Source organism: Panthera tigris, chromosome A2, assembly GCF_018350195.1.
Source record: "Panthera tigris isolate Pti1 chromosome A2, P.tigris_Pti1_mat1.1, whole genome shotgun sequence".
NCBI lineage: Eukaryota > Metazoa > Chordata > Mammalia > Carnivora > Felidae > Panthera > Panthera tigris.
This window is the reverse complement of record NC_056661.1, coordinates 26232770-26245652: the sequence shown is the minus strand read 5'-3', so window position 1 is coordinate 26245652 and position 12883 is coordinate 26232770. Positions and strand designations below refer to the sequence as shown.

General features: G+C 41.8%; 1 protein-coding gene across 8 annotated transcripts in view; it reads right to left on the bottom strand.

The window, feature by feature from the left end:
• Positions 1–12883, bottom strand: part of PXK (PX domain containing serine/threonine kinase like) — an 81851-nt gene that overhangs the window by 30519 nt on the left and 38449 nt on the right. For 7 of the 8 annotated variants that reach the window (XM_042979282.1, XM_042979283.1, XM_042979277.1 and 4 more), the window contains exons 4-5: positions 7649–7835; positions 327–404 (exon numbers count right to left, since the gene is read on the bottom strand). In XM_042979282.1, the coding sequence (XP_042835216.1) occupies positions 327–404; positions 7649–7787 (217 nt within the window). In that variant the 5' untranslated portion in view covers positions 7788–7835. The remainder of the gene's footprint in view (positions 1–326; positions 405–7648; positions 7836–12883) is intronic. The other variant, XM_015538541.2, reaches the window with a different exon arrangement.

The window sequence follows — 12883 nt, the reverse complement described above, 5'->3', positions numbered from 1 at the left end:
AAAAAAACACCAAAAACAACGGCAAAGAAACTATTCTATTCACGGGAATAGGAAAACTTAAGTTAAAGTTTAGTGAGAAAGAGTGATGGCAAATGAATGAGGGCCCTAAAAGTACACAGTACTACCCTCCAAACCCTCAGGTAGTGCTTTGCCCAAGATTCATGAAGTATAAAAATTATGGACTGCACCTCCAGGCAGTCAGAAAGCAAAAAGAAAAAGAAATCACCTGCATTTAAGAGCTTTCTCAGGATACAGATAGGAAAGTGTGACAAAGAGTCCAGTTCTGTGACCTGTATTAACAGACTAGACATATGCCAGTTTCTCACCTATGTCTTTCAATGGCTCTACCACCTCCCACTTTGGTTCTGATCGGAAGAACATGGAAACTTGCTGTAAGGCAATCTCTGCAAAGACATTTTAGAAACTCATCAGGCAAACCTATTATGAAAGTACCATATGCTTAAGATCTTATTCTAGCAAATGAAATCCTTATGGTCTATGACCTTCTTAAAAAACTTAATTAAAAAAAAATCTGCAGATATAACTGCAATGTAGGATTCTAGATTGGATCCTGGAACAGAAAAAGGACATTAGTGGAAACACTAGTGAAATCTGCATAGAATCTGTAGTTAATAGTAATGCACCAATGTTGATTTCTTAGTTTTGATAACTGTGCCATGGTCATGTAAGATGCTAACATTAGGGAAAATTCGGTGAGGGGTGGTATATGGAAACTCTCTATACTCTATAAGTCTAAAATTATTCCAAAGTAAAAAGTTTATTAAAAAGAGTAATTATTAATGATATAAAAAAATACGTAGATATTTTTTAAACTGAAAGATCTAAAATACCTAAACTAGTTGGCATAAGCCAGGACTTCATTATATGCACCAGGCCACAACCCAAGCACAAAATTCAAAATGTGATCTGAGGTCAGCTCAGAACAGTCTTTATGTTGCTCCAAGTGATATTTATCCTGTCTTCATTCCTCATGGAATTACAGCTTTCACCAACAAAGAAGCGATTAGCCTTAAATATATATTGGAAATAAAAGCCAGTGTTTTAGAAAAACATCTATGTACAGCAACAACACAGTTCTATTGTGGGAAGTTACCATACCCCTGTTTACTGGAAAAATAATCCATCCTTCTTTTGTGTTCATGTATCGTAAGAACGTTTCCCCCTTTTAAGAAGACAATGAGAAGAGGAAGTTCTTTAACGTTCACTGTATTAAGAAATTATCAGAACAACTGTGCCTTTTTACATTTCCTGCAAAAAGCAACATCTGTAATTTGCTATTTTCCCTCAATGCAATGAGAAAATGAAGCCACTCTAGATCCCTGAAAGCAAACAGCAACACTGCAAGTTCACTGTGGAATTTCACCTCCACCTAGCATGAATGACATTCCAGGCACACTGGTGAGGAATGAGAGATTCGGCAAAAATGCTCTCCATATGTCAGAATGACCTAGTCTGGAATTACCATGCCAAGCACTTGGCAAACAATGTCATATATTTTACGGCACATTATGAGTTAAGAGATTCGGGGAAGAAAACAATCGACTCGTTTAGTGACTCGATACATAAAGTGTTGATGCTATCCACACAGAAGAAAACAAGACATGATCAAATACAAAACTGACTCCACCTACATTTGTTCTAACTACCCCAAAGTGACAAACCATCTGGAGGGACCGAGTATGGCAGAAGCATATAAAATTTTCATAATCAACACTGGGACCTCTGTACCTCCTCTATAATTAATGTTGATAAAAATGTTTCAGCATTTCCAAAACAACTTGAATGTAAACAATCGTTAAAACAACTTCAACATAACTTAAAAACACATTGTTTTCAGTGAAAATCATTATCAACTTTGAGAAGGATCATGAAAAATAATTTTCTAAATGCAGTACAATGTGATTCTAAGAGCTGTAAAGGACAGTTCATTCACAACCAACAGTGACTCATAATTTCCCGCAAAATCCTTATTCAACATTTATCGTATGCTACTACATACCACATGTTGTTCTAGGAATGGGGGAAGTAGCTGTCAACAAACAGAACGTGCTGAATTTGTTACTGATAAATTGAGGACTGGAAAACTGATTTTTTTTTTTTTACCTTAGAGAATCAGGAAATTGCAGAAAGGACATTTTCTTTCCCTTGAACTATGACTTATTGTGAAGCAAATCACATACCTACACTTTCAGTATGAATCCCCTCCCTCCCCAGATTCAGGCAACGCACTTCAATCGTAAGCATCTACTCCTCTGCTTAGAAATATTTACTAGCACACCATTTCCTAACAAAATCAAGGCCAAGCTTCTTTTTTTAAACTAATTTTTTTTCTTAATGTTTTTATTTATTTTTGAGACAGAGACAGAACATGAGCAGGGAAGGGGCAGAGAGAGAGGGAGACACAGAATCGGAAACAGGCTCCAGGCTCTGAGCCATCAGCACAGAGCCCGATGCGGGGCTCGAACTCACAGACTGTGAGATCATGACCTGAGCCGAAGTCGGATGCTCAACCGACTGAGCCACCCAGGTGCCCCAAGGCCAAGCTTCTAAATCTAGTGTTAACTCAGCTCTGGCTTTAACTTATCTTTCTGTCTTTACCCCTCCACAACATGTGGTACCTAGATTTGCCTGCCTTGACCCCCAGAAGACTGGCCTGACCCCACCCCTCTGCATTTTCCATTCCTGTCCTTCAAGGGTCAACCCAAATCTGCTGCTCCCCTAGCCAGGTCTCCCTGGGCCCTCCATCCTCTGTACATTCCCAGAGCTACAAGTGTCCTTCTCCTATGGGATTCACCATGGACTGTCCTGAGGTATGGCTACTCTCTTCCATTAGACTGTGAACTCCAGCTGGAAGGCTATGTCTTAGTCTGGGCAAAAGCCCACAGCTACATGGAAATATTTTTTTCTCTCCTGGAGCACTGGCCCTTGCCTCTGGCCTGGCAAACTTCTACTTATCCTTAGATCTCCACGTAGGTATCAACTTTTCTGGAAGCCTTCCTCCACCTTCAGATCTGGATCATCTGCCCCTCTACCCCTACCCTCAAGATGCTGCTCCATGTCTACTCTGCCATAGCCTTCACCTGTCAGTCTCCCTGCAGAAGTGCCTTGGGGTGCAGGTAGGGGACTATATTTTCCTCAATGCTGTATTTGTAGCACCTGACACAGAGTAGGCAATAAATATTTGATAAAGCAAGAACTAAGGGTTCAATATGTGTTCAATGGATGTGGATGCTCTCTCCCATTAGAACACAAAATCCACGAAACGAAAGGCATCTGCTCTCATTTCTTGAACACTGACTGACACCTGGGGAAAAACTGCATGCTCAGGAAATGCTGATAAACCAGCCCCAGGCAGGAAATGCACAGCAATGCCTTCAGGCCCACCCTGTGCTTCCCACAGACCTCTGACTTCTCAGCTCAGAATATACCAGTTGCCCCCAGTATGTGCAATCTCTGAGCTCCTAGATCCCAGCTCCATGATGATTACAGGGAACGGCCTCCTCCAGCCCAGCAGCTGGGCTCCAGATCCCCCATCTACTACAGCAGGAGTAGTAGAGGAGGTCTACAGCAGGAGTAGATGTGTGGAGGTCTGCACAGCGGACTGCGGCCTACAACTTCCCAAAGCATCCTGCTCTCGTTCTGAACACAATCCACACCCCCACTTGAGCGCACTACTGCCTGACCTACTCATAGGGTTCTTGGGTAGAAGAGGGCCTGTCCACTTCCTGTCCACTCCCCTTTCCCCTCTTCTTGTTTTATAGATCAGGACCTGAGGTTCACAGAGGGGAAATGCTACAAAGCTGTCACAGGGATCCAAGCTCCTCATCTCTGGTACAAGTGACTTTTGCATGGACATTAAAAATGGACATTAAAAATCCCCTATTCTGAGGAGGTTTGAGGTCTGAAGCAGGAAGATGGCTACACTGCACTGAGGCTTTAAAAAATGTTTTTTAATGTTTATTTATTTTTGAGAGAGAGACAGAGACAAAGCACGAGCAAGGAAGGGGCAGAGAGAGAGACACAGAATTCAAAGCAGGTACCAGGCACCCTACACAGGGCTCAAACTCGCAATCATGACCTGAGCTGAAGTTAGATGCTTAACTGACTGAGCCACTCAGACAGGTTTTTAAATGATAGAAGAGAAAGAAAGAAAGAAAGAAGGAAGGAAAGAAAGAAAGAAAGAAAGAAAGGAAGGAAGGAAGGAAGGAAGGAAGGAAGGAAAGAAAGAAAGAAAGAAAGAAAGAAAGAAAGAAAGAAAGAAAGAAAGAAAGAAAAGCATCTTGTTAGATGAATAAGGTGAGGTTTGTGTGGAGTGGGGCATGTGTGTGTGCGTTTTCCAATACAAGCCCCTAGTGACTGGGAAACACCTGTTTTCCCTATACATTGGCTGGCCCTCAATTAGACTTGGTAGTAACACAAATGGACACCTTTGGAATTTAAATAAAAAGTCAACAGGGGCACCTTGGTGGCTCAGATGGTTAAGTGTCCAATTTTGGCTCAGGTCATGGTCTCACAGTTCATGGGTTCAAGCCCTGCATCAGGCGCTGCACTGACAGTGTGGAACCTGCTTGGGATTTTCTTTCCCTCACTCTCTGCCCCTCCCCTACTCATACTTTCTCTGTCAAAAATTAAATAAACTTAAAAAAAAAAACTGAAACAAAATACAAATGGACATCTCATAACCCCCCCACAAGAGCACTAAGGACCTGTATTTCCTTGGTCATCTGGAGAACACCAGGAAAAGAAGGAAAAGATCAGCAATCCCAGGTTGGAGACCCAGAGAGAGAGGAGCAGCCGCTGGTGTCCTGAAGCTCCTAGTTACCCACCACCTGGACACTGTGGTGGCATCAGAGTCCCCACTCCAACAAGGCATCTTCAACCTCAGAGCAAGAGACAGCAAGAGTGGTGTTGGTGACTTTGGCCACATGAATGCAGCATGCACATCCTGCTGAAGTGGAAAGGGGTGGTGACCACAGACCATTTGGAAAAGGATAAGAGGTGGAGACATTACCCAAATGAAAGGGGGAAGTGGCCCTGCTTCGAGAGGTGCCACATGGTGGAGGTATGCAGAGTGCCCTCAGGAACCACAGGCCATGCTTTGAGTTTCAGGAAGCCTGGACCAGTCCACCTGGCTTTCCAGGGACTGGCTGTCAAGCTGGTACAGGAGGCTGCCTGGGCTTCCCTTTCCAGGCTGCTAGTGAGTCAGCCTAGAGACAAGTTCTGACAGTTTCATTCAAAAGGGGCAATAAATCAGCATATGCTCTGCAAACAGCCTCCATCCCCTAGTGTTTCATTCCAGGACTGTGCCGCCTTCTTGAGCACTTGGGTTCCAGTGGGAGTCTCTAGCAACCTTATTATACCTCTGCCCACATTTGCTTTGGACTCCTGACTGTTCTGCCATACAGGGGGAAAGGAGAAAGATCAAGAAAAACAGTAGCATGTGAGGGGTACAGTAGTAGGAAATACAGGGATCAGATCATCTTCCAGGGGCAAAGCAGCATCTTAACTGGAAAACAGACGTTGTATGCTTGTACAGTCATACGAATGTGCAGCCCTAGGTAAGGCCTTTCCTCTCAGGTGATCTCTCATCTATGAAATGAAAGGGTTGGTCTTGACATGCCTGCTCCAAATCTTTTCTAGCTCTGACCCCGGGTAATTCAATGTACTCCTGGTACAAGCTCCCTGCTCGTAGGGAGCGCATCTTCCTTGCACCTGCACCCCCGACACCCGGACCTGCACCCAGCACACAGCACAGGCAGAGCAGACAGTGAGAGCCTATGGGATGAACGGCATCATCCTGTAGGTACTGCAACTTGATGCCTGCCCTCAGGAGCACATTAGCAGACACTCTCAGGAACTAAGTAGACAAACCAATGAACGGGGCTAGGTGAAGGCTGATTTGATAGCAGTCAATCCAGATGGTTTGCCATCTGACAATTTTGGGAATGATCGAGGTAAAGCATGGTGACTGAAAGCCATGAGAGATGCCACACTGAAAGAATCTAAGCTGTCCTGGGAGCCCCATCCTGTGATGTCTTTTCTCCTGTATGAACCAAAAAACAACTGGGGGAAGAATAAAAGCCTTGTAATAACTTAATGTTCAATTTTGTAACTTAGAGTAAATGTGAGTTTGAACTAAACTTTCCTTTATTGGCTACATTCTAGAAAGGCATTTTTACCTCTGCAGGTACTTCCATGAGAAGAAAGGAGGTACATCAGAGGCTTCTCAGACTCTAATGTGCATGCAAATAACCTGGGGACCTTGTTAAAATCAGATCCTGATCTGTAGGTTTGGCATGGGGCCTGAATTCAGCATTTCTGACAAGCTCCCAGTGATGCCAGTGCTGTGGGTCAGAGGACCACACTGTGAGTAGCAAGGCCCAAGGGCTGTGGTTTTTAAACTCAGCTGCATATTGGAATTTCTTGGGGAGCTTTCCAAACCAGGAGCCCCCACCCCCATCTGTAGAGATTTTGATTTAATTGGCATGAGGGCAGCCTAGGCATCGGGATTTTTTTAAAGCTCCCTGGATTGAGTTTATTATGCAGAAAAGTTTGGTACCTGACAGGCAGCCCTCTATTTCCCTCTCTCTGAAACAGGAATAAAAGTGCCTCCTTCTAATTACTTCAAAAGCAGTGTCTTGAGGACATGAAATGTAATGTGTGAACAATCTATTCTCTTAGCAAGGAAATCAGCTTATTAAAAATACGCAGAGTTCCATTGAGACTCTAAGCATGGGTCAGCTTTAACAGCTCAGTCAAATTCTAGTTTCTGGCTCGGTTCTACAACAGTTTCCATGGGTCTCTTCAAGGCCACCCCAAGGCATATTGAATATTTAATCACTCCTTCTGCTGACAACAGGCTTAGGTTATTGACGCTAGCTTTGTGTATAACTGGAACCCTTTCCACCTCAGTCCCCTGGTTGATTTGGGGAAAATTTGGAAGAGCTCCTTAGGCTTTGCACTGAGTGGGTCTCTGGGAACAACTGGGAAGACACAGAGAGGACCCTTCTGAACCACTCAGTTTAAAGTAATTCCCAGATAGGGTGCCTGACTGACTGGCTCAGTCAGTTAAGCATCCAACTTCAGCTCAGGTCATGATCTCACGGTTCATGGATTCGAGCCGCTCATCGGGCTCTGTGCTGATGGTGCAGAACCTGCTTGGGATCCTCTGCCTCCCTCTTTCTGCCCCTCCCTTACTTGAGCACACTCTCTCTCAAAATAAAATAAATAAACTTAAAAAAAAAAAAAAGTAATTCCCAGGAAAGTAGACATGCTATATACTGTAAGTACGAAAGGAGAGCCAAGTTAAAAATCAAATTAGGTTATTGTGGATTATTTACTTTCTGTTCTGCCAGGGAAGATAATAAAAGACTCCAAGTACACACACACAATAACTTCTCTTTCATATTCTTCTGTGCACACATTACACACATTTTAGAAGTAATTATTTTCTTCTTATACTCTTACAGTAAATTACAATCAGGCAAGTATTAGTAAAGGAATAATGCCCTATAACAAATGTACACGTGTCCCCGTTTGGCAGGAGGGTTTCTCCCACATGTCTTCTCCAGCAAAGAACAGTGCCTCTTTAGTCATGCAACCATAGCTCAGAGACCCCTTTGCTTACCAGTGTAGTTTGCAGAATAGTTGTTTGGATCTAAAAACTTCTTAACCAGCTCACAATTAGACAAGACATGATTTGTGGTGATAACGTTGAGATAGTTCTGAAGACCTTTCTGCCTCTCAGCTATGAATTCACGATCCATGTTACCAATCAATTTTTTGGGAGGAAGAGGTAGACTTAGGCCTGCAATCTTTAATTAAAAGAGAAAAAGTATTATACTCATGCCATCCCCAAAGAAGATGCAATATCAGAATCCTGAGCCGCCATATTTCATTAAGATGTATCCTAATTTCAGAGGGATGATAAAATGTGAAAAACTGCAACTGAGAATTGATAAAATGCTGTATTAAGCATAGAAACTTTAAAACTTAAAAAAAAGTGTTTTTCTTTTTACCAAACGTATACATGAATGTAATTTCAAGAGTCAAATAGTTTTTTTTTATTGTTAGCAGTCCCATGACACTCTCCCCTGACAAATACCTCTGCCAACAGGTGACCTAGCCATTCCCCGTTCCCTGAGACAGCCGCGTCCAATTCTCTGAGCCGATCTTTTTGGTATAGGGGAACGTTCACTAGGAATTTTCATTTTTAGGCATTATCTATTAATTTCCTATTATGGATTAAGTTCTCTTTCACAATCCTAATCTCATCCCATGCACAACCTATTCCTAATCCCTCCAATATAGTTATAATTTTTACTTAGTGCAATATCCCTGCTTACTTTAGGTTAAGTGATATTCACCTCTGAGCCAGAGAGCCATGCTTACTATTCCTTTTTATCAACTGGTCATTTCTGTTTGTTTGCTTGTTTTAGTTTTCTATTCAACTCCAAACTCTCCATCTAAGCATCTTCTCAACATACTCAGATACAAAAATGCATCAATTCATCTTTTTGAAGAGTCCCTGCTCCAGGCAGGACTGGTGGTCCCCACTTCTGCTGCAGAACTGGCATCCTGGGACATCATGCTAGGGATGCTTTTGCCTTTCTCCCGTGAACCCCATTACTATATCCATACCTTCTTTTTTTGTAGAGAATCCCTGATTTTTGGTGGAGATACTCTCCGTCAGCTTCCTAAAAATGGTGCTGCAGAGGTCAATTTTTTTGGAAAAGTTGCATGTATAAATGTCTTTATACTACCCTCACACTTGAATGACAGAGAATCTTATTGTGGAATTCTAAGTTGGAAATATTTGTTCTTCAGGATTTCTAAGAACTACTTCATTGTCTTCTAGCTTCCAGTACTGCTGTTAACAGTAGATTCTTGCTGCCATTTTTTTGTTTTGTTTTGTTTTGTTTTGTTTTGTTTCCCTGGAAGCTTTTAGGCTTTTCTCTTTGACTTCAGTTTGTGACATGCACGTGCCTCTCTGCAGGTCTATTTCTAGCCTCTGTGCTGAGTATGTAGCCCTTTCTATCTGGAAACGAATATCCTTGTGAATATCTTTGGTATTTTCTTGTATTAGGTCATTATTTCTTCCCCTCCATGCCCTTTGCTTTCTTTTTCTGGAACTCTTATTCCAGTGTTAGACATTCTGGACTGGTCCTCTATTCTTATCTCTTCACTCCTATTTTCCACTTTTGTTAAACAACCTTTTTTTTCCCTACTGAACAAATTTTTGGGGATATTTCCTGTATCTTGCGGCTCTTCTAAAGAGTTTTCATTTCTACTATCTTTTTTTAAGTACTCTTTTTTTTTAACAGTATCCTGAATATAATGCAATTTCTTATCTCTCTGAGATTATAAAAAATAATTTTTTTTTCTGAAGTAGCTGTAATGTTCCTCTTGCTGTATATATTCTGCTTCCAAAAGTTTTTTTTTCTTTTTTTCCTGTTTGTTTTCATTGTTATCTTTCAAGTTAAAAGTGTTCCTTAGGAACCTGGCAATCCTGGGATGCCTGCTCATACTGAAGAGCACAGCAACAAAAGCTGACTAGAAGGGCTCAGTGAGTGGCTGGGACTTAACTGCTGTGGGCTTTATTTTAGCACGTGACCTCATTCAGCTGTTTCATTGGGAGAACCTGTGATCTCCATACCTTTAACTCTTTCCTCTTAGGTTGGGCAGATCCCCCTCCTCCCAAATCTTCCAATCCCCTGCCTGGAGGGTCTAGGTCTGACCAGCAATGTTCTGTGAGCTAAAAGGAAGAAGGTTTTTGGAAGGGGGCAAAGTTGGGGGTGAGAGGCAGTGCTGACATGTACTGTGTAATTATTTTTACTGTGCCTGCATCCCCCAGTCCAATGTTCTACCCTTTCCAGATAATAAACTTCCAATCTTCTGCTGGAGGGAGAAGGGCAGCAGGTGTAAGTTGCTAGATGGGGAAAGATCTGGGGATCTGTTTCTTAAACATACTCTCAACTTCTGATTTCAGCTTGACCTTGCCCCCCATTGGAGGCAGCACCTTGTGCTAAACCTTTTGGAGGTTCTGCGGTATAAACTGAGACACAATGAGGTTATCCATCTGCCTCCCAGCTCAGAATTCTGCCTTCCCATATCTACTTAATTAGCTCTCATCCACTGGATTTTCAGCTTCAAATGTTTTGTTGTAGCTTTATCCTTTCCTATTCTATTTGTCCTTGACTGTGTGTGTGTGTGTGTGTGTGTGTGTGTGTGTGTGTGTGTGTGTGTAAGATCAACTTACTGCTGTTTTAGAGTGGCTTCAGAAGGAAGGAAAAGTAAATACAGGTGCTCAATCTATCATTTTCCAGATCCCTTAAAACTTTACAAGTCTATTTTTTATTTTATTTTTTAATGTTTATTTATTTTTGAGAGAGAGAGAGACAGAGCACAAGTGGGGTTGGGGTCAGGGATGGGGGTGGGGGTGGCGCAAGGAGACAGAATCTGAAGCAGGCATCAGGCTCTGAGCTGTCAGCACAGAGCCTGATGTGAAGTTTGAACTCATAAGCCGTGAGATCATGACCTGAGCTGAAGTTGGGCACTTAACCAACTGAGCCACCCAGGTGCCCCATTAAGTCTATTTTTGAAACTTAACAAAGCATCAGATTGGTATCTTAATTTAATGAGCAAAATCACTTTCAAAGAGCAGTGGTATTCTACACTTGTGCTTAGATTAGAGCAGCCCAAGTGACATGCATATTGATTGAGGGGAATGTCTAAAGAGAAGAGCATCTTGAATTCAGACAAGGATGCAATGTAAACCACCCATGTGGGCAAACCTAACTTAGCCTGTGTATTTTTCAAACAACACCGAAGACCTTGAACTTGATATTGGACAAGATGAAAAGGTTGGCTGACAATCATAAATTGCCTATTTCTCCAACATAATTATGAAAATGTGTCAGAGCATACTTAGAATGAATTTTCTATCATGGCATAATTAGCTTCCAGCTAAGACACATAAATTTCAGGTTATTTTCCTCATTCATACAATTCAGCTTTACCTAATAGCAGTTTCTTTATTAAAGCATACTTAAGAAGAAAGCACATCACTCAGCTAGTACACATCCAAGTGAACCACCTTATTATTACTGTTATTATTATTTTTGTTCTAGAGCATTGAGTAATATAATCAAAGGTACTACTAAAAACATAACTTTTTCTTTTAAAAACTTTTATTAAGTTGCAGAATATAATCTCAACAGCGTGTGTATGTGTGCGTGCATGTGTGTGTGCATGTGTAAGTCCAGGGATATGGATTATGCATGCACCAAAAAAATGTCTAAAAGGACTGCCACTACCACCTTGAGAACAGCTAACTCAGATTGGGTTGGTCAATCAATGTTTTCTATACTATGAAATGTTTACATTTCTCATTTACTATTTTTTTTTCAATTAAAAAAAAAAGAAAAACTCTTGCTTATAAAGCTGACCATATATACAGCAAGGGTTCTTAAAAATTACCATAAACCAATATCTGCCCCTTCCCTTGCACTACCTGCCCAACATCTATCCAGCTGAATCCCACATGACTCATGACAGAAAGAGTCACATCTGACATCATCAGATTCAAACACCAACAGGGCTATTGTTTGAGTTTGATAAAGTATTTGTTTTGAAAATGAGTTTGATAAAGTATTTGTTTTGAACTTTTTGGCCTTCAAGCTTCCACCAATCTATTTGTTCAAGCTTAATTTCATTTTAGGAAAGAAAATGTATTGATCTGCCCCAGACATCCTATCAGCCCTTCCAAATCATCAGGTGAAACAAAGTGTTCTTTGCCAACAGTTGGAATTACAGTATCCCTGCTATGCCAGTCTGTTGGATAGACTAGAGGTTTTTTCCTACTCTTCCTTAACATCTCACAATAACTATTTCTACAAGCATTAGAAGTATGCAATGTGTGTGTTATTTTAAAATCTTGCCTTTCAAAAAAGATTAGCATTCAAGAGATACTTACTTTGTCTTTCAGCTTTCTCCCAGGATTTCTAAAATGCTTGACAATTACAGAATATAAAATTTAGAAGTCCAATGACTCATTAGAAGGGAGGGAAAGAGAGGTGCCTAGGTAGCTCAGTTGGTTGAGCATCTGACTCTTGATTTCAGCTCAGGTCATAATCCCAGGGTCGTGGGATTGAGCCCTGCATCGGGCTCCGTGCTGGGCATAGAGCCTCCTTAGGATTCTCCCTCTTTCCACCCCCCCTCAGCCCCTCTGCCTGCATATGCTCTCTCTCTCTAAAATGTAAAAATTAAAAAGGGAGGGAAAGAGAATACTAGCACAGAGAGCAACTGAGTCACTAATCTAGTGATTTCCTACACGCCTCCAACATTGATAGCTTCAAGCCATGACACCTCACCATCCCATTTTCAATAGCTTTCCTCTTTAACGTGCCCTATGCATTTCATTCTTGAGTTTCTTGTATATGGGGAAGAGAACAAGAAAGCCAGTAGAGGGGCGCCTGGGTGGCTCAGTCAGTTGAGCATCCAACTCTTGATTTCGGCTCAGGTCATGATCTCATAGTTTGTGGGTTTGGGCCCTCTGTTGGGCTCTGTGCTAGCAGCACGGAGTCTGCTTGGGATCCTCTCTCTCTCTCTGTGTCCCTCCCCTGCTTGTGCTCTATCTCTTTCAAAATAAATAAATAAATTTAGAATAAAAAGAAGGAAAGAAAGCCAGTGGAGAAGTCCCCAAAGTTCCATCCATAACACCTGCAGAGTGACAAGGCAAAGGGGGAATGATCACCAAAGTGAAGTCTAGAGCCCATAATCTGGCCCATAAGTAGAAACCTCCAAATTATATGACAAACTATGTGGCAATTTTAACAAAACTAGCTTTTGTCTGGAGGAGTGA